The sequence below is a fragment of the Hoplias malabaricus genome, chromosome 5, assembly GCF_029633855.1.
Source record: "Hoplias malabaricus isolate fHopMal1 chromosome 5, fHopMal1.hap1, whole genome shotgun sequence".
Taxonomy (NCBI): domain Eukaryota; kingdom Metazoa; phylum Chordata; class Actinopteri; order Characiformes; family Erythrinidae; genus Hoplias; species Hoplias malabaricus.
In genome coordinates, this window is record NC_089804.1 from 50,182,288 (window position 1) to 50,204,949 (window position 22,662).

Genomic DNA, 22,662 nt, shown 5'->3' on the forward strand with positions numbered 1-22,662 from the left:
TCTCAGCAACACACACACACACAAACAAGGAGAGAGAGAGAGAGAGAGAGAGAGAGAGAGAGAGATTGAGAGAGAGAGAGAGGGAGATCAGTTGGCATTCTTTCCAAAGAGAATCTCATTGAATGGTTGATTGGCTGATTGATTGGTTGATTAACTGATTGATAGAGAGCTCTTTTGAGGTAGCATTCAGCCTGAATGAATGGGAGGAGTAACATTTCAGCTGGCTATTTGCATTAGTTCAGTAATTTTAATGAACAGAGAAGCATTTTTGAGACGGTTGTGTATCCTTCACTAATGCAAACATTTGCATAAAAATGTTATTTACCTGTTCATAGAAAGGATTTAGGCACGTTACATGAAAAGCAAATAACATTAATACAATAATTATTACTTAACATTTTTCATTATTATGTATAATTTTCATCCAATACTGCAACAAGACACACATGTGTGTGTGTGTGTGTGTGTGTGTTTTGGAGTAGTCTGTTCATAATAATGCCACTAAATGTAACACTGTTTCCTAACACATAAGAAGACTATACGCATTAATGTCCAAATACAACATGGTTTCTCACAAAGGCAAAGGAATGGCTTTCTTGTGTTTAAACCTTATCTCAAGTAATATAGGTCCGTACCCGTGTAAGCCAATGACATTCGTGTGTGTATTCGGTATATTTTGATACGTTGGAATGAACTCGTTTTTCTTTGGAGTAAACTTTATTTTTACTTGGTTAAAAAAGAAAAAAAAATGTGGAAACTTTGCAAAAGTTTTTGTAGGCGGTATTAATGAAAGAATGGATGCAGTGCGCCCTGCCATATGACTTAGGGAACAGCAGCAGGCTTTTGTTTTCACTCTCAATGGGCTTTGTTTGGGGAGCTCTCCAACTGAGTGGCGCTCTGATTGGCTGTCCTTGAGGGAGACGCGTGACGCAGGTGTCTCCTGATTGGTCGGACGCGGAGTTTGAGGAGGGGGCTGCCCACTCGTGGCAAGTTTTTCCCAAGTTACTTTCTCTGTTGTTATGAGAAGTTTCAGAGTTTGAGAGCTGTGGGGAAGACACAGACACAGCCAAGATGAAGCTGTGCAAAGTTTTCCTGGGTGAGTAAAACACTGTAAAGACTATCTGACTTGTTTGTTTTACGTTTTGATGCCTGTGGGATTTTCGGTCAATACTTTGACGTGATTTCTGAGGGAGGTGTAATGATTTTAATTCAGTTCACTCTACAGTTCATTCAGGTGTGTGTGTGTGTGTGTGTGTGTTTTCACACATATTTAGTGATATTTGGACTGGTAGGAACTTAAACCAGACTATCGTTTGACTTTTATTTTGGCAGTTTTGTTGCTATGGCGACGAGGACGCGGCACAATAAGATTTACGCGAACACTATATTTTTTACAAATCTGTAGTTGCACTATTCCATATAAAACTGTTCACATTTGTAAGAAAGTTGGTTTATATGAGAGGCTGTGTTAGAAATTAGCTCTTTGTGTGTGAAAAAAACTTTTTTAGAAGTCAGCTAAAGCCTCCAGACAGAGCTCAGACAAAGGAAACTTTTGTTTCCACAGAGATTTGGGCTGCGAACTCTGTGGGGACTTGAGGCTCCGTTAAAAGTTTGAGAGAGAGGGAGGGACTTAGGCAAGTCCATCTGTCCATGGTGTGTGTGTGTGTGAGAGAGAGAGAGGGTTGGTGGGGGTGGGGAGTGTCCTCACTCGCTCAGCTGGCACGTATGTAATATTTATACACGCTGCTGTTGTCCCGGGGATAATTGTATGCCGCAGCACCAAAGCTCTCCATCTGCACTGAACTGAACAGGAAGACAACACAGGGAACATAGTTCCAGCTGGTCACCGAACAACCTCACTCTTATTAGATACACACACTCCTCCGGAGCTCCCTCAGAGTCACATGACGTACATTTGACCTCCCGTCCCAGAATTCCTCATTCATTTTTTTTGTCAGCAATTTTAATTTGATCATATAACACTTTTGTTGTTGTTGTTGTTTCAAAGTAACTACAAAGAAACAAGATTTTTGTTCCTTAAAGAACCTTTAAATTAAAAGTTCTTTAAAGAGAAAAACTTTACTTGTTTTGTTTATCTTTTGTATTTTTCCCATATGTTAAATAAAAGAGCCAAATGGACATAAATAGAAATAAATAATCATAGATAAAAGTTATGTTTGAACACAGTATTCAAATTAGTGTCTTATCTAAAGTTAAATCAATAATGTCAGAGGAGGCAAATTCAAATCCAGAAAATAAATTCTTTACTTTTGTCGCCTCTCAACTGGATTTAAGAGTTGAAGTTAAATTGCTCCTAAAAATATTTTTCCAGCCTTCTATTTTACTTGCACTGGCCACTACCCTAATTATCAACACAAAAAATATAATACAGAGCATTAGGAATACAGGCCTCATTGTTTTGTAATTGTAGACACAATTATATTTGAGACAACATAGCAAGTTAATTTGCTAGTGTTAAAAAATAAAAAATTATTATTCATAACGCATCGTGATATTTCATGTTTGTCGAAAGTAGGTTAGCACATTTGGGGAATGTATTTCCGGTAGCGGTGTGTTATTTTAGGTCTGGCCGCTGTAAACCTAATCTAAACTCAGTGTATCACTGCGCATGAAAAAGTAGTTCCCTGATTCTTTTCCCGTCGGGAGTTCTGTGTTACATTAAAATATCTATACCCTAGGACTCCTTTATGAGAGCGAAAATACATTGCATAATATTGTCTAGTATTGTCTAATATTGAAGAATATCGTTTGTATTTGAGGAGAAATATCCGAGGTTGAACTGACTTTTGGAGTGTTCAGTGTTTCAGTGTGTAGTGTTGATATCCATCTGAACGGGTGTTGGTGTTTAGTCAAGACAGGGAACAGCTCTGCTTGTGTGTGGGTGCTTGCTCTTGGACAATTAACATCCTCTATGTTGTAGTGGAGAGTATGAGGATTATATTTGCATTATGAGAACAATACAACTACAAACCAACCAAACAAACAAAACGCGTGTCCGCGCGCACGCTCGCGCGCGTGTGTAGTAGTAAAGCTTTGGCTGCGAGTTTCTGTCCATGGTGCTGAACACAGCGCTGTCTCTAGTGCTGAAGTCCCATTCAAATCAGTGGAGAAAGTGCAGGGGGGAGGTGTTGTTGGACTTATCTTCGGATGAGGGAGTTGTGGAGGCTCTTTACTTGCTCGATTGGACAGTAGGTTTTAATATATCGTCTCTTGTTGTGTTTAGCTATGCGATTTTAGCCGAGAAGGACTTACGAATGATGGAAAGTAGCGTGTGTTTACGTGCAATGTGTGTTGGGGGGAGGGGGTGTACTAGAAGCCCACCCCTTCTTGTATTGTACATTTTACTATGATGATGTCACAGCCCGAGGTAGAGGAGGGGTGAACAATGGGCCTGTGAGCCAAAAGGTAAGTCAACATTATCAACATAAAATCCACGCCGAAAGATATCGTGTGGAAAATGGCTTTTTGATGAGGGCTCCGTGCTGGAGGATAGGCGCTGGATCCCGAAGAGGTTCGGTTCGAGCCGGACTTGGATTATTTATAGCTTTCTGGCGTTCGGAGAAAGGAGCTTTACGCAAAAAAATAAAACCCAGAAGAAGAAGGATAGGAGCTGCCGCTGAAGTTCCAGCTACAAAGAGCGAGAGGCCGCTAGCTTCGCGTCCAAAACAAACGTCGCCAGCAGGAGCACCGACAGATCCGCGGTATTTTGCTGCATTTGTTTTTTATAAATAAATGCTCTTGTCGCTAATGTACGTTTTTTTTTAGCGCTCGCTAAAAACAGGGATCTCTTGGCGAGGGGACGCCGGTTTTATTTTTGTCAGAGCACATTTCGACCCGTATTCCTCCTTAATATTATTCCAGTCTCGCTTATGCGCTCGGCTCATACTAATATTAGGCCATTGTCCATAGATAAGGAACAGACTCCGTGGGCTACAGTAGCATAGCATTGTGTTTCGCTCATGAACTTTCTGCACAGGCCTGAATCCCTGATCCGCTCCGCGTAGCCCGTATCCACTCGTGTGCCAAAGTTTTCGCACCCCTAAAATGTGGCATACGCGTTGATTTGTGAATGGAGATGGAGCTTACAACATGGCATCTCACTGCAAACCGTAGCGCACTGTTAGGATTTTATTTCTATGTTTGCGAAAAAAATAAAACACGTAGAATTCGCTCTTTGTTTGCACGGGTCACGTTTGATGTGTTTTTCAGTTGGTGTTTAATGTAGTTGTGTATTAATGCGCAGCGCCCAGAAGTGAGTTCCAACAGAGTGTGCGTTTGTTTCTATGTACACAATCAGCGAAACATAATTGGGATTGGATGAGGGGTGGCAATCATTTTGCAAACGATCGTGTGAAGTTTAATGTGCGAGTTTTACGAGTCGTCTCAACAGTAGTTCGGGCCAGTACGCGTCACACAAGTTTTAACTCGCAACCCAAACATTGCAGGCCTCGGAAGATAGTTCCAGTATATTTTCAAGGACATCTATTGTGCTGCTAGTCTGAGAATAAGGCTTTAGAAATTCTACCAGCGGAGCATCGAGCAGGTGTGCAAGTTTTAAACGCGTTAGGCCTTTAAACGTGTTTCTTTTATACTTAATATCACAGGAATAAAACACATAACTAGTCATTTATTACATGTGGCCAACACTTATGAAAAATACAACTATCACCATCTGTAATTTAATCTGAAATGATTTGTATTTCTTTAACAGTGGGTTTGTTGGTGTTGTTTATTTTAGTCCTCTTGGTTGTGTTTAGACCCCCAGGCAGGGGCCGTTTTCTAATATAGCTGTATATAGCTTTGTGAATAGACTCAGAGAAACATACATTTGCAACCAATATCATGAAGATGACTCCTGCTTTAAAAGTCCCATTAAACTGTAATGGTTGCCATTATGTAGCTTTGCAGTGACGGAGGGGGTTTTGCTGTTCACTGGATGAGAGTCATTTAAAGGCGTGGTGTTGTGGGCAGAGAGTGACAGAGAGAGAGAGAGAGAGAGAGAGAGAGAGAGAGAGAGAGAGAGAGAGAGAGAGGTTACTGCAGCATCATGAAGCTTTTATTCAAAGCCAAGGTCCCCTGAGAGAATGCAGGGCTGCTGTTGGAACAATACAATTGTTTTTGTTTATGGTTTGTTTACCTGTTTATATAGTGTTTATTTTTAGACCCCGTATCAATGCTATGGCAATAAGGAGTACAGACAGTTGCTTAATTACAAAAACATCCGTAGTTCTTTTTTAGGTTTTAGGAAAGTTCAGAGTCAAAGATATTTCTTTGTGTAGGAAGAAAATGACAAATATTACATTCATTTTGGTACAATATTTTAATTCTAAAATCAAAACCACTGAGACTCTCAGTACTGTAGGAGCCACATTTGTCAGAGACTCAGTAACCGAATGTCTTCTCTAGGTTAGTTTTCTTTCTCTGGTAAATTGATACAAGAAGCTGTTATATATCTGTTCCTGTTTGTAAATGTTTGTTAAAAAGTTTCTGTTACACCACTGAAAACACACAATTGGATATTTATACACTTCGAATAGTTTTAACTTAAATTAAAACTAAAGATAAATTTTTACTGATTACATTAGAAGAAAGTGTAAAATGTATTGCGTCGCATAAATAATAGTAACATTTCTGAACATGTGGAATGTGCTGCAATTTCATGTGGTTTTTAGCCCAAACAAACAACAACAAAAAAACATTAGACCAAGTATCATCACAGAAGCGATTATAAATGAACAGTTTACTGTGTATTTACACCAAACACCCCCAATACTGTAACAGCTTATTGATCTTGATTAATAATTCATTGGTGGTGTTTTTGCACTTGTTGACCCTTTATACATTATACATTGAAGTGATGTATTGTATTTCAACTGAATCCCATGTAAACGCCAACAGAGACAATGTAGTATTCATAGCATTTAGTGGAGCCATGTTTCTGTGAATTAACTATAGTGCAATAGCCCTATAAATGTCAAATGTAAGTGGATCAGGAGGCAAACTGAAAGACATCATTCAGGGCTCTATACTAATAGTGAGTCAGTATTGTATTGACCCATATGCTTCTTGTATGTTTGAGATTATCTTATAAATCCCCAAAAACCGTGGTACATCATGTTTTCATGAATGGAACTGTGGTGTTGTGCAGTTTGTGTGTATGTGTGTGCTGTAAAGTGTAGGAGCACCAGGTGCTGTTTGAAATGTAATCAGGGGTTTTAATGAGTGTGTAGTGGAACAGCTGGGTCACATCTCTGTTCACTCAGAGGAACCAGAGCCATGAAGGTGCTTCCCATATACACCACTGCTAGTGTGCGTTAATGTCCTTCAGCAACTTCACTATCTGCTCTTATGGACTAACCACGGTCGCGCCACCAAATGGTGTTCAGAGCTTTGCTGCTATTGAAAAGCTGTCTGAATTACAAGCTGTTATTGACAGTAATTGACATGCTGCAATGCAAAGACATGTGCAAGTGGTATGTGAAAGTTGTAGTGCCCCTGGGCAAATGATACGTGTTGTTGAAAATAAGTACATGTTTTCTATAGAGAGAATATGTTTGTGCACACTTCACTTCGGAATGTGATTTTTAAATATGTCAAACATTGAAAGCCACACTTAAGTGTGTTTAATGTAGATGAGGGATTTGAAACATTTATATATGAGGGGGGGGCGGCACGCTTGTACAGCAGGAAGTGTCGCAGTCACACAGCTCCAGGGACCTGGAGGTTGTGGGTTCGATTCCCGCTCCGGGTGACTGTCTGTGAGGAGTTGGTGTGTTCTCCCTGTGTCCGCGTGGGTTTCCTCCGGGTGCTCCAGTTTCCTTCCACAGTCCAAAAACACACGTTGGTAGGTGGATTGGCGACTCAAAAGTGTCCGTAGGGTGTGAGTGTGTGAGTGAATGTGTGAGTGTGTGTTGCCCTGTGAAGGACTGGTGCCCCCTCCAGGGTGTATTCCCACCTTGCACCCAATGATTCCAGGTAGGCTCTGGACCCACCGCGACCCTGAATTGGATAAGCGCTTACAGATAATGAATGAATTAATGAATATATACGAGGGTATTTGTTTATGAAGGACCAAATTGAGTAGGTTAAGACTACAGTTACACCGTGGTTCTCTGCATGTTATTGTCAAACATTCCTGATATGCCAGTGTGCTTACATTATCATGCATTATAGGTCCAGTTTTGGGAGATGTGAGGATGTCTCATGGTAGTGATGTTATGCACCTATTAGAATGTGTTAAAATGACTCATTTCTATTATGTTTTGCAAATTCTACTGTACTTCTCAGACTGAGAGTCACACTGTGAAAGTCACACTGTGCTATTTGCCTTTCTCCAACAGAGAATGAGTTCCATGGGCAGCTGCTGAGTCAGAGGTGGACGAGAGGGGACAAAGTCAGCAGCTGGGAGAACAAGAGAAGCAGGAGAATCAAAGTGAGACTCAGGAGTTTTATTCTATTACAGTTTAGATATGGAGTGTCTAGAGTGCAATCCTCTGCTTCTTTCACCACAAGCACTTTCATAAAGTCTATAGCCTTGAGTTATTCTTATTAGCCCTTTGCTATAAAGTGCTACAGCGTCTTGCAATTTCATTCTGTAGCCTTTGCCCAGTTCTCTCTATTTACTTCAAAAGTCTTCTCTCTATTTATTCTCCATTTTAGAGAATGATCACCACTCACTCTTTCTCCCTGAGCATTCTTTTTTATCTCTTTCCTTTTCTCCCACACGTCCTGTCAGCAGGTCATGGTGTGAATCTCAAAGGAACTGATTGGAAGTGTGTTATTGATTTTGCCGTTTCATAGAGTTTAAAGGATGTGCAGAAACAACTCTGGTTCCAGTAACATTAGACCCTGCTCAGCCCAGGGGACCATTAGATGGTTCTTGGTCATGGAGGAGGATAGAATTTAGATCATGTCTTGACATTTGAGCTCAAATTAAAGCTCACTCTTGTGAGAGAAAGCTGTTAGGCACCAAGCAAAGTATTAAAGGCACAAAGGCAGAGTGTAAGCTCAGTATAATAATTAATTTTGTGCATTCCAGATGAGCCAAGACACAGAAGAGAAGAGGACACGAACTCGCTCAAAAGGCATCAGAGGTGAGAGCAGTTCACTGCATGTGTTTTAATGTGGATAATAGACTACAACAGACTGATAGAGTTTTGGGGATTTAGTTCTACACTGGCTCATTAATTAATTTTTTAACACTGATTTTTTGATTTGATTTAAAACCACGGTTAATTGGTTCTTCTTGAAAGTGATTATAAAATATACAAAAAATAAAATAAGCCAAAGTCAAGTGACTAAAATAAATACTGATAACAGAGCAGCTTACAAACAGATGCTAACTACTTAGCATCCTCTGCTCTGTGTGGCCTATTTATCCGAGACCTACAAGTTATTTTTATAAGACTAAAGACTCCATTTAATTCAGGATCTCACACACCCAGAGATGTTATGATGTCCTGCATATGGTTATGCTTTTAAACTATAAAGACCTACTTTGTTTCTCTCTCAGTTCCTCTGGAGCTTGTGGGACAAGAATACAGGTGCAGTTTTATAGTTTTCATCTCACATTAAATACGTTAAGTGCATTATTTTATAAATCAACACTGTCAAAGCAAACTGACCTTTTGTGTTTCTTTATGTTCAGTTGTCCCACTCCTGGATGTGATGGCTTAGGTCATGTCAGTGGAAAATATGCTAGACACAGAAGGTAAAATGATGTCTTCATCCAGAGTTCCAGCTTACATGTCTGTTGTGTCCAGCAACTCATTTTTGATACTTTGATTACAACAGTGCATTGGGTTGTCCATTGGCCAAGAAAAGGAAACTTCAAGAGGCAGAAGAGAATCAGGCTGCCTCTAAGAAGAAGCCCAACCCTCTGAAACTGGCAATGGATGATGGGTTCAATGCAGACAGTGACACAAACAGTGAGACTGAACCAAAGGATGATGCAGCAGAATCTGATGAAGAAATAGCAGCAAAAGGGGAGGAGCCTAAGAAGAAGAAGGAGGAGGAAACACCTGAGCCAGAGGAAGGTAAGGAACAAGATCATTGGTTTGCATCTAAATCCCTGTATACAACATTTTTAAAAACATACTTTTATCTCCGCTGGCAATGATCACCATCAGAATGGAACAGCACTGAATGTATTTAATAAATAAAAGAAACAGTGGGGCGGCACGGTGGTGCAGCAGGTAGTGTCGCAGTCACACAGCTCCAGGGACCTGGAGGTTGTGGGTTCGATTCCCACTGCAGGGGACTGTCTGTGAGGAGTTGGTGTGTTGTCCGGGTGCTCCGGTTTCCTCCCACAGTCCAAAAACACTGTTGTAGGTGGATTGGCGACTCAAAGGTGTCTGTAGGTGTGAGTGTGTGTTGCCCTGTGAAGGACTGGCGCCCCCTCCAGGGTGTATTCCCGCCTTGCATCCATAGATTTCAGGTAGGCTCTGGACCCATCGCGACCCTGAACTGGATAAGCGCTTACAGATAATGAATGAATGAATGAATAAGAAACAGTTGGCTTTTGAAAAATGCTCTAATACCACGTTGAGCTGCTAGGAAGCAACAGAAAAGAAGACTGAATTGCTTGGACATACAAGTCTAGATGTTGGTTTAGACTGATATAGAAGCATTGACATGAAATACTCTCAAACAAACTTTAAAAATCATTCTTCACACCTTCAATTTTAGGAGAATTTAACTGTAATATCTTCAATATTCTTAAATATGTTCTGTTTCTAAAGTTGCTGCTCCCACAGAGGAAGTTTCTCCAGTTGAAGCTGAAGTTAAAACTACAGAAGTCAAAGAAGTTCCCGATGCAGAACCTGAAGAAGAACCCACAAAAGAAGAGGTTGAGCCTGATGCCACACCCATCCAGCAAGTCACCATTGAGACAGACAGTGCAGAGGGGCTTCAGGTTGCTGAGGAGATCCAGGCAGGAGAGGAAGAGGATGGGGAGGATGTAGAAGAGATGACAGAAGAAGAGAGGATGACTCAGCAGCTGAAACATTCGGAGGATCCCAGGCAGATCACAGAAGAAGAGAAAGAAGAAGGTGAAGATGAAGAGGAGCAGGAGGAAGAAGGTGAGAGCCAGTGCGCCAGTCAGAAGAACAATTCAGACCACCAGTACTTCAGCGGAGACTTCAACAAAATACAGGCCAAAGAAGCTGATGAAAAGATCAATGGCCAGGAAGATAACGTAGAGGAGGAGGAAGACGAGGACGAGGAGGAAGAGGTCCTAATTAAGCCTGACCACTCACCTGTTGCCCCTGAAACCAGCTTTCCCACTCAGGTATCGGAACCGGACACCATGATAAACAGCGAGAAGCCAGACACTCCTCTGACGGAGGAGGAAGATGAAGAGGATGAAGAAGATGAGGAAGACGAAGAGGACGATAGAGAAGATGTGCCCAACAAAGCCTCACCCACAGTGGTCATAGAGCTGCACTCAGAAGGTGATGAGGAGGAGGATGAAGAGGAAGATGAGGATGACGGAGAGGAAGAAATGGATGAGGCAGAGGACGAAGAGATGGACAGCGTTTCCCACAGGTCAGAGGTCACGGACGAGTCAGAGACATATGACATGACGCGAGGGAACCTGGGGCTGCTGGAGCAGGCCATCGCTTTGAAGGCGGAACAGACTGGACGCAGCTCTGAGGAGAGCCGCTCTCCAGAGCAGCAGAGCTACCACAGCCCGGACGAGAAAAGCAGCAAAATGCCAGATTACGCAGCACGCAGGGGATACTATGGTAAAGGTAACGTTAATACACATCAAGCTCTGGTGATCTCATGTGATTTTATCTTTAGTGCATTGTAAACTATGGTTCTAAACTTTGGAATCATGTCATAGTTTGTAAATATTCTGTACACTAATGTTAAATATAATACAGACAGAGAAAGGCATGGTTACTTTTTTTGCACATCAAGTTTATTCCATATATTGTTGCTGTAAAAAAAGAAGTATTTACATTTTTGTCGATTTTTAGTTTACTATGTCCTTTAAAATTCAGAAAATTTTACAATGAACGGACCAATAGAAATTCTTGGAATAAATTAATTTGACAATGACTTCCGTTGAAATACATATATTTTTTTCATCTCCTATAAAGTTACATTTTTGGAGACACACGTTTTCTTTGAACAGCGATGGTGTATTTATGACTATGCCACAGTTAGAAATTCACCATTATTTACATTACATTTACACCAAAATTGTATCCAGTGCAACTCAGAGTTTAAATCGTGTTACTGAGGTGCGAGAATGTAGTGTTAGGAGTCTTGCCCAAGGACTCTTATTGGTGTAGCATGGTGAGGCTACCTGGGCTTTGAATTGAACCCTGCTCTTCTGCATAGAAGTCTGCATTTTTACTCACTACACTGCACCAATCACTTTTTCATCATCATCATAATAATAATAATAAAAATAGTAATAATAATAAAGTTCTATATATTTTACGTGCAGTTGTGAGAACAAACAAATAATGAATTAAAAATCTATTTATTTCCCTCAAGATTAGATTAACTAATCTTAGGTTTTATTATTGGCAATATTGATCTAAACCTTTGGAAACTGATTCCAAAATGTGTTGTTGATATGGATATTTGGCTATGTATACATGGATAGTTTACACCTTAAAATAGCTAGCTACTACAGTATACAGTGCTCCTGTAAAAGGATCCAGACCCCTGTGCAGAGAGCTTGATGTGTTTTATTCTCACCTCCTGCCTTTGTGCTGCACTTTTATCACAGAAGGCTCCAGATCAGATAAGAAAGAAGTGAAATGCCCCACCCCAGGGTGTGATGGGACAGGTCATGTGACTGGACTGTATCCTCACCACCGGAGTCTTTCTGGGTGCCCACATAAAGACAGGGTCCCACCTGAAAGTAAGTACTTGTAAGGACTTTCTAGACCCCCTCAGCATGTCCAGATTTAGTTAATCTACACACCTCTTCGGTAACACCTTTACAGAACCATGCTACATGAGATTAGTAGCCCATAATCTAGAATCAAATGCTATGTTATAATGCAATATAAAGCAATATATATGATATGAAGTTGATGTGATATAAATTATGGCAATAAAACCAGAAAGGCATGGTATCTGCAAATGACACGTTTATGGCCTGTATATGAAATACCAGTATTATACAGAGTGTTATTTCATATTCATTTCATGTTTTCCCTTTCTGTATAGTCCTAGCCATGCATGAGAATGTGCTGAAATGTCCAACACCTGGGTGCAATGGTCAAGGACATGTTAACAGCAATCGCAACACACATCGCAGGTAAATTCACAAGCTTTATATACTTTCTCACTCAATACGACAATTTCTACTTCGAATGGCTTCAAAATATATGTTATTTACAAAATGCATGTTCTTCCTCCTTCCAGTTTGTCTGGCTGCCCAATCGCTGCTGCAGGAAAACATACAAAGGGTTACGAGAAGCAAGTTCAAGCCCAGGCTTCGGTCAGTGAGCAAGCTGGCAGAGGCTCTAACTCAGACAGAGTGCTCAGGTAATCCACACCAGTCTTTTCAATGGCATGGAAATGAGTATAAAAGCTTACATTTATGCTACTTATTCAGCCATAGATTTTTAATAATAAGTTATTTTGATATGCAATTAAACTGTAATTACACAAATACTTACATATTTACATCTTTACAGGGGTTGGACAATGAAACTGAAACCTGGTTTTAGACCACAGTAATTTATTAGTATGGTGTAGGGCCTCCTTTTGCGGCCAATACAGCGTCAGTTCGTCAATCTTTCACCAGTCTTGATGTGTGTATTGGTGCATTGTCGTCCTGATACACGGCACCGCCTTCAGGACACAATGTTTGAACCATTGGATGCATGTGGTCTTACTGGTGCAATGTGCAGTTAATGAAGTCTGGCCACCAGGCTGCTCCATATTAGCCACTAAACCTCACACTACAATGACAGGTGTTTCAGTTTCACTGTCTAACCCCTGTATATTTGAATAAACATTATATTCATTATAATTGAAATTGTTCAGTCTTTATGTTTTAAATAGTCCACAAATTTCTATCGTAATACAACATATCCCCTTACTTGTATGAACTCCACTTATGAATGTAGCTGTCGTCTGCTTGCTTCTATGCACTGTCAGGGATTCAGATGAATTTAATTCATATTAAATTCCACCTATCTTTTGTTATTGCTGACAATATGGTTATGGTTTTTAAGGATGGTTAATTCATTCTGAAGCTAACCTACATTCTCCCTTTCTCCTTCAGGCCCATGTGTTTCGTGAAGCAGCTGGAGATTCCTCAGTACGGTACCTACCGGCCTAATGTGGTGCCAGCCACTCCTAGAGCCAACCTGGCAAAAGAGCTTGAAAAGTATTCTAAGGTGTCTTTTGACTATGCAAGCTTTGATGTGCAGGTGTTTGGCAAACGCATGCTTGCCCCAAAGATGCCCACCAGCGAAACCTCACCTAAAGCCTTCAAATGTAAGTACGCCTTAGTGGAATAATAAATATTGTTCTGTTCTGTAGGCTATAATATCCAATATAATACATTTTATTCCAATACATACTTTAGAATACATTTTTGATGCTTTACTCATAGTATGATTGTATTGTGAATCCGTTTGTTTGTCCTTATTAACAACAAAACCATTCCCAAAAGCTTCCTCCCCAAGCCAGAGCTTATCTGGAGGCTACGCCAAGAGCAGCTCCTCCTCCACCTCCAGTGGATATGATTATTCCCACGATGCTGAGGCTGCTCATATGGCCGCCACTGCCATCCTCAACCTGTCCACACGCTGCTGGGAGAGACCCGAGAACCTTAGTACTAAGCAACAGGAGCAGGGCAACAAGGTAGACCATGACTTCAACAACTCTAAGGCTTGGGACTTGTTTAATTTATACAGTATTAAACCGTTAAATTGAAAAATGATTTACAGACACTTTAACAAACCCCATTTGATTAGGACTCTATTGTGGCTCATTTCTCCTTTTACTTTAATCCTCTCCAGGACCCAGAGATTGAGGTTGATGAGAATGGCACCCTGGACCTCAGCATGAAGAAACCCAAAATGGAGGGAGTGAGGTCACCTGACCCATCATCATCATCCTCATCGTTCTCACAACAGCAGGGAGTGACCTCACCGCACTCTGCCCACACCTACAAGGTCGAGGAGTGGGAGGGGCCTCTCGATTACACCAAGACCAGTCGACAAAAGGAGGAGGAGCCAGAGGAGGTTAGCATTAACAGATTATGGATTTTACTGAGGGACTAATTTATTGAACCTTCCAGCTGAGGCCATAATGACATTGATATGTTATATTTTGAAGGTGGAATATACCATACAGTCCCACACATCATCTGATGGAGAAGATGATGATGCCACACAAGAGAGTCTGGAAGACAGAAAGTACCCTGGTGAGGTCACAACTTCCAGCTTCAAAGTCAAGCTCCCACCCAAAGACACCAAGAAAGAGCTCCTGCTGTAAGTGGTCTCTGTAAAATGATAAGCACTTAGAAATGTTAATTAATATACTATAGTTTAATATGAAAACTCTTTTCTTCTGTGTACAGATGTCCCACCCCTGGATGTGATGGCAGTGGTCATATAACAGGGAACTATGCATCTCACCGCAGGTAGAACATGGCAATACTGTAACTGTACATTCTTAACTATAGATTGGGTATTTGTCCAACCCTGTTTCTATTGGTCTTTTAATATGCGTGTGTTTTCTCTCACTCCCAACTAAAACTTGTCTCACTTCTGCTCTCTATGAACTCCTAAGTCTTGAGCTCGAGCAACAGCACTAAGCCTGCAGTGCAAATAGATGCATGCCTCAATCAGGATTAACAATCCGCTCCCTGGTGTTGGCTATTTGAAAAACATTACAAACAATGCTATTGCCCTGCCTACATGGACATTTGTGTTTAACTAAAGCTGCTTCCCTCTTCTTGTCCAAATCAGCCCACAGAATCGCCCAAAAAAAACAAAACAGCTCACAAAATCAATCCAAATACACAAGAGCAACACTGAAGTTTCCTCTTCTTCCAACTCTCACTCAAATTTCTTGTCTATTTTCTTTCTTCCTCTGTTCTGCTGCCTTCTTCCAGTCTCTCTGGGTGTCCTCTTGCTGATAAAAGTCTTCGGACCCTCATGGCTGCCCACACTGGTGAACTCAAGTATGTGTGTCTGCTAAACTTGCTTCTAATGAGACTCTGCCACACTGCTTTTACTTCTGGAGTGTACTGTATTCTCCTGTTACACTAAAACTCACTGTCCCTCTTTTCCTGAGTGCTTTAAAACTTCTGAAAAATATATGTCTAGCTTACATTTGCTTCTTATTACTGGCATCTTGTTATTGTGCATCTAAAAAGAGTCCAACATCAATTTGTGGTATTTATTTTATATACAACTAGATTATTAAGCATAGGAAAAACATCATATTAAACTTTGTAACCCAAGAGAAGCTTGGAAATAAACTTATACTGACCTATATTATCATTTCCAGATGTCCTACCCCAGGCTGTGATGGATCAGGACACATCACTGGAAACTACGCCTCACACAGAAGGTATAATAGTCTTATCAATCTTTCAGGTTTCCACTTTTATTTTTGGGTGAAATATTGTGACTGTGTGTGGAACTAATAGTGGACAGCACAACTGTGGATTTCAGGATGCAAGAACTGTGTATAATTGCCATAGTAAATGAAAATGAATGCCCAAAAAATGAATATTTCCCTCTCTTGTTAACAGTTTATCTGGATGTCCTCGTGCCAAGAAGGGGGGAATCAAAATAACCCCCACCAAGGACGACAAAGAAGATTCAGAGCTGATTAAGTAAGTGCTGCATATTACAATCTGCCTGGATGCAGTGAAATGTTCCTAAATCTTAATAACTCTGACAATATTTTACTTAAAGTTTACACACAAACCCCACTGACCCCCACTGTTGTGTGTGTTCAGGTGCCCAGTTCCAGGCTGTGATAGTCTGGGTCATATCAGTGGGAAATACGCCACTCATCGCAGTGCCTATGGCTGCCCACTGGCCGCCCGTCGGCAGAAAGAGGGTTTACTGAATGGCACGCCATTCTCCTGGAAGTCCTTCAAGACGGAGGGCCCCACCTGCCCCACACCAGGCTGTGATGGCTCAGGACATGCCAACGGCAGCTTCCTCACACATCGCAGGTATGAGATCATGGACAGGAGAGTAGGGATTTTCTAAAGCTGAGATCAATTGGCATCATTCATTTTTATGCGGTTTTGTTCACTCACTGGTGGGTCATGATACATTCCAGTCCTAGTTTATCTGTACTTTTGTTTTCACATTTTTAAATACCACAAAAATTACCACACTTTCTGGCACATTTGCCTATAAGGAGTGTAGTTATAGAGGAACAAAGTAATGGCAGTCTAGGACAGAAGTAAGACTGCAAAGATTGTAAGTGCCGCAGTGAGAACTGTTGTTGTGTTTAGAATATTAAAGTTGAAATCTCTACTTGAAAGAATATAAACATAGTGCATGGTTTAACTTTGCTTTGTCCTCTGTGTCCACAGTCTTTCAGGATGTCCTAGAGCTTCTGCTAACAAAAAGAGAGCAAGGTTCCCCGGGGACGAATACATCAGCAAGAAATTCAGGGCGAGTGATGGTGAGAGGAACTACTGTATTTTTGAGACACCTGGAATTTTTTTAATTGCTCTTCCTGCAGAATTTGAATCTGATTTTCTTTCCTCAGTTCTTGATAATGATGAAGACATAAAGCAACTGAACAAAGAGATATGTGAGCTCAATGAGTCAAACTCAGAGATGGAGGCAGACATGGCCAACCTGCACACACAGGTATATACACAGCTATATTAGACATACATAACTATAATATAATATACCTTACCATACTGTACTTCCGCAACTAATGATCCGCATTTGAACACCACTTAGTTTCTCTTGCAAGATCAAGCAAAACTGGCAGGGACATGCCCAGTGGTAACTCCTCCATTGTGGTTGAAGACATTTGTTTGGAATCACATCTCATCGATATATTGTTTGCAACATAAGAGCTACATAGAGAACCCGCAGCGTAAAATATGTAGATATTCCGAAAACCAGAAACCAGTATTCTGAGAACCAGAATGGTTCTTACAAAATATTAAGTGGTGCTCATGACATCATATTTTAGTGCTCATGATGTAATAGATGGCACGTACCCTCAGGGGCACCATAGTTTTCTTTATTCCAATGTGTAAATAATACAAACCAACACACAAGAAAACCCCTTGTGTCCCAAAAATGGTAACAAAGACCATCCATTCTCCTAATGTAAGCTAATGTAAAAACCTTTTATTTCATGCAATTTCAGAGGATGTCATATATTAAATCCAAGAGTGTATAACTGTTTGACAGAATGAAATAATAATAAACAAAAAAAATATTTTATGTTTAGGTTTAATGGCATTTTTATATGTAGCTGTAAATCTATTGGGCGGCACAGTGGTGCAGCAGGTAGTGTTGCAGTCACACAGCTCCAGGGACCTGGAGGTTGTGGGTTCAATTCCTGCTCCAGGTGACTGTCTGTGAGGAGTGTGGTGTGTTCTCCCTGTGTCTGCGTGGGTTTCCTCCGGGTGCTCCGGTTTCCTCCCACAGTCCAAAAACACACGTTGGTAGGTGGATTGGTGACTCAAAAGTGTCCGTAGGTGTGAGTGTGTGTGTGTGTTGCCCTGTGAAGGACTGGCGCCCCCTCCAGGGTGTATTCCCGTCTTGCGCCCAATGATTCCAGGTAGGCTCTGGACCCACCACGACCCTGAAGTGGATAAGCGCTTACAGATAATGAATGAATGAATGAAAGAATGTATATCTATTCCTTTGAAACCCTAAAGAGCTTAATCAGTGGACAATGGGCACCAATGAAGCTGAACCAATGAACATTATGACCATCACAATTTGGGCTAGTCAGAGTCACTCACGCTTGTCCATCTTCAACTCCGAGAACTGAGTGTTCACGCTGATACATATCCCACTGCTTGACCAAGTACCACTGCAATTAAATCATCTCTTATTCACTGCACATATCCGTGGTTTTAATCTTGTTTATGATCTGTGTATATATCATGTATGAACACAAGAAAATGTATTTATTTTTAAATATGCTTTTACTGTACTCTCCCAAAGCGAAATGAAGAACACTGCTTCTTTCACTGTCTGACTCAAGTTCTAAGCCTGTTGTCATCTGCATCTTGTCAAGTGTTCTTAATGCCCCTCTGCAGATCTCATCCATGGAGAAGAACCTGAAGAACATGCAAGACGAAAACAAGCTCATCGAAGAGAGGAATGAGGCTCTGTTCATAGAGCTGTCTGGCCTGAGCCAGGCTCTTATCCGCAGCCTGGCCAATATCCGTCTCCCACAGATGGTGAGTAAACTAGCACCCAACAATATTACACAGTGTTTCATACCAAATACTCCTCCTACCAAGCAAAAATGACCATCACTGTCCTGTGTCCAACCTGAATTCTAGTTAGCATAGTCACCATCTCATATGGGCTGCCCAGGGAACAGTTGGGGGTAAGGTGCCTTGCTTAAGGGCACTTCAGCTGTGGATTTGCAGGAAGAGACAGTGCTATCTCTTCACTTCCTGGCCCCATTTTTCCCGCCAGTATCAGGATTTAAACCAGTGAACGTCACTTTTATTAGACGATGACTCTTAGACAAAAGCAACAACAAAAAAGAGTTTTGATGGCCACCTTAACAGCCTCTAAGAAGTTTATTCCGAAATGTTGGTTTGATGCAGATGTTACATTGCTTTGTATTTGGCACATTTTATTTCCTGGATATTCTTATTCTGGAGCGTGGCCACTGCTAGGCTACACAACGCAAAATCAACAATGATCATTAAATGGTCAAATGTTATTGATTTTAATAAGAACCTCAATGGATGAATGGTAATCAGTATCAAGTAATGGTTGTCCCTCCTTATTTTGTCCATTGCGCAATGCTTATGTTAAAGTATATGTTTGTAATTAATCAAAACTGGTAGTAAAAAAGTTTACTCAAAAAAAGGCCACAGATCCCAGTGGTTCCAAGCCCCACCCCCAGCGGACTGTGGTTATTGTTACTCAGTTCCAACTCAACATTCTCAGAGACATACAGATAGTGTTAAGGAACTCAACCTTCTTGAGCTAAACGAATGTCTTACAATATTGAAGAATGATTGGCTTGAACTGTTTTTTGTTTTCTTATAGATTTGAACTGTTCTTTCAAAACAAACTGAAAATACCAGTTAAAAACATGCACTAAAGATAATATATATATATTTATATATAAAGTGTTTGAAATCAAGTTTAAATATTATGTACAAGGGCGGCACGGTGGTGCAGCAGGTAGTGTCGCAGTCACACAGCTCCAGGGACCTGGAGGTTGTGGGTTCGATTCCCGCTCCGGGTGACTGTGAGGAGTTTGGTGTGTTCTCCCTGTGTCTGCGTGGGTTTCCTCTGGGTGACTGTCTGTGAGGAGTGTGGTGTGTTCTCCCTGTGTCTGTGTGGGTTTCCTCTGGGTGACTGTCTGTGAGGAGTGTGGTGTGTTCTCCCTGTGTCTGCGTGGGTTTCCTCCGGGTGCTCCGGTTTCCTCCCACAGTCCAAAAACACACGTTGATAGGTGGATTGGCAATTAAAAAGGGGTCGTAGGTGTGTGTGTGTTGCTCTGTGAAGGACTGGCGCCCCCTCCAGGGTGTATTCCCACCTTGTGCCCAATGATTCCAGGTAGACTCTGGACCCACCGTGACCCTGAACTGTATAAGCGTTACAGATAATGAATGTTATGTACAACCCACTGAATACATTATTTAGTCAGTATGAGTTCCACCATCTTTCAGGCCTCCATTCACAAAGATTTGTAGCAAAATGGAGATAGCCATGGGCTAAAGTAAGTTTGGGCAATAATGGACTATTAACCTCTAGGCACTCTGATATTGTTACTGTCACATATTTACATGGCAGTGCCGAAACACATGCCATATGCATATGCCAGTTTAAAATGAATCAGTTGATTGAACTGTAAAGTTTCATGGACATTGTGCCTCTTTGTAATATTCTTTTTTATTTTGGTTCTCCACAGCAGGAGCCCATCAGCGAGCAAAACTTTGACACCTATGTGGACACTCTGACCCACATGTTCTCCAACAAGGAATGCTACCAGAACCCAGAGAACCGAGCCCTACTGGAGTCCATCAACCAGGCGGTCAAAGGCATCGAGGTGTAAATATGACAGTGGACAGTGAAGTGGGAGTCAAATCGCTGGCGAGAGTGTGACAACCGTGAGACACTGTGGGTTGTAAAACAGACCAACAATTCTTTACGTACTGTTAAAGGACATTCAGGTTTTGTGTGTGACAGCCCTGAGGACAAGGAGCATTGCGGAGTTCAGAAAAAAAAAAGGACCAAATTCCAAAATCCAGTCTTGCTGCTTTAACATTTCAACAACACAAAGAAAAAACAAACAAACTCCCCCAAAAAACCACTGTGCCATTTTGACACAGTCCGTCTTCTTCTGGGTTATTTTTTGGATGTTGCCTCTTATTAGCGAACCGCTCACATCTGTCCCAATCTGCCTTTCTTACTCTTCTCAGCGAAATGGAGGTTGTCATGAACACGCTGTGAGATTGGTGTGTGTGTGTGTGTGTGGGGGTGTGGGTGTGTGTGTTTGTATGTACATGTGTGTGTTTGACATTTAATGTCCCAAGATACTTTCAGAATTCCTGGCGTCCCCTTTATGGATCATGATTAGAAAGCGGCACTTGTTTGTTGCTGTTGTTTGTACCCTGTATGATGATGTTGTCTCATATTTGGTGAAGAATACAAAAGAAAAAGATTAGTTCCGGTCCCATTTAGAAAGTCATAGTATTTAAAAAAACATAGATATTGCACTTCCATTACTAGGTTGTAGTTCCATTATCATAATATTATTAACGTTGTTATCATAATTATTAATATTTAAATTTGATGCTTGATATGTAAGTTTATTTATTCATGTTTATTTCTGTTATTTATTCATCCGTGTCTATTTATGAGCTTATTTATTTCACACTACAAGAAATTCTATAAGCAGCTTTTTAACAGTCAGTAGGAACCGAATACTTGCCCTCTGCATTGAGAAGGAGGCAATATTTAAAAAAAGGAAAATATCCACAGCAAGTGTTTTATAAACCTTCCTATTTATTTTAAAGACAGGGATTTTTAAATCTCTTTTTTAAGTGCAAATATTTTCTATCAATTTTTTATATTATTTTCTAATATTCTCTTTATTTAATGAGTTTTTGTTTTCCATAAAAGTATTTTGACACCCTCCACAGTGAAGTGGGTTGAACAGATACAGTATGATGTATTTATTCTTATTTATTTAATATTTAAGTACAAATTGAATGGAGATCTTGTTGCAATATTTATTTTGTAAATGTATCTGTGTTTGTGACTGCTGCATATGGATAGACTTTGCCCATCTGTTGGTGATAAAATAAAAGGGAACTCTATCACCTAAGACATGTCCTTGTGTGCTGAATAAGGCTTGAATCATTTGCTGTTCATTTGGTTTAATGCCGGGTGGTGATACATAGTGTTTTCAAAGTGATTTTGCGACGCCTTCTGGTGGAGCTTGGGAATTACACCTGCTGCTTTTTCTTCAAGGAATCGTTCACCTAAATATTATTATTATTATTAATAAGCATGGTCTTCTTGAATCGCTACAGTCGAACAGGGAGTCAAAACACAAGAAGTAAGAACACAACAATGTTAATGTACACAATGGAAGTACAGGAGAAATATATTAAGACAAAATAGGGTACAACAAAACAACCTTGAGAGAGAATGCACAGTTTTAAAGATAACATGAATACACCAAGGCATAATGCACATATTAAAGGTTCTTATTGCTTTGTTTCTAAATACTGTTGGATTTAGACTCTCTTGGGTGATTGTACTTTACCCCGAATATTGTAGGGTGACCAGACGTCCTCTTTTTAGACTTGAAAAATGTCCGGGCGGAATCCCACAAACGTCCGGGATTTTGTTTTTCTAGAACTTACATAGAACTTCGAGAAGCGTTTCGTTCACAAACTAGTCCCGCCCTCCCCTACTCCGATTGGTTCGCTTGAGTGAGAAGGGGGCGTGGAGAAGTAGCCTGAAATCTTCTGATTGGACGGTCTGACTGTAGAGCTACCGTTATTGGTCGATAACCTTTTCTGTAAACATTTAATTGGTCAGTCTGCACGTCAGTAGTCGTTTTACCTGTTGATAAATATAGGGGTAGACAAATGGCCTACAATTGTTCTATTTATTATTATATATATTTCTGGAAATTACATGCAAACATTAGAGTGTTAATGAGGTCAGGTGCTAAAAACTGACTACGACACGGTTCCACTGGGCCACAACCCAGGATTTACACCCCTCCAGCACACTAACGGTCACCTTTGGCTCGTGTGCAACTGCTCCAGAGCTTTCCATTTCACCAGCATCGGTGTCCACAAAATTAGCTGAATTTACTCATTATACGTGGATGTTGGGCAGTACATTTGTACTTAGACTACTTTTATACTCAAGAAGTAGGCTACTGTACCAAACCTAAAATGTTTCTTTGCCAATTACAGTACTGTACTTTGTCCACGAG

The 22,662-nt window shown here is 40.8% G+C and overlaps 1 protein-coding gene across 1 annotated transcript; it reads left to right on the forward strand.

Moving 5' to 3' along the window:
* The first annotated feature begins 1,001 nt into the window (after positions 1–1,001).
* myt1a (myelin transcription factor 1a) lies at positions 1,002–21,501 on the forward strand. The gene is made up of 23 exons (XM_066670390.1): positions 1,002–1,096; positions 7,362–7,453; positions 8,060–8,114; positions 8,534–8,564; positions 8,669–8,731; positions 8,815–9,056; positions 9,762–10,772; positions 11,768–11,902; positions 12,214–12,304; positions 12,412–12,534; positions 13,280–13,494; positions 13,673–13,863; positions 14,022–14,246; positions 14,341–14,495; positions 14,585–14,647; positions 15,122–15,190; positions 15,520–15,582; positions 15,767–15,850; positions 15,977–16,198; positions 16,568–16,659; positions 16,747–16,850; positions 18,272–18,415; positions 20,116–21,501. Exons 1-23 carry the CDS (start codon positions 1,072–1,074, stop codon positions 20,257–20,259), a joined length of 3,639 nt encoding a protein of 1,212 aa, XP_066526487.1. The 5' UTR covers positions 1,002–1,071; the 3' UTR covers positions 20,260–21,501.
* Positions 21,502–22,662: the final 1,161 nt, after the last annotated feature.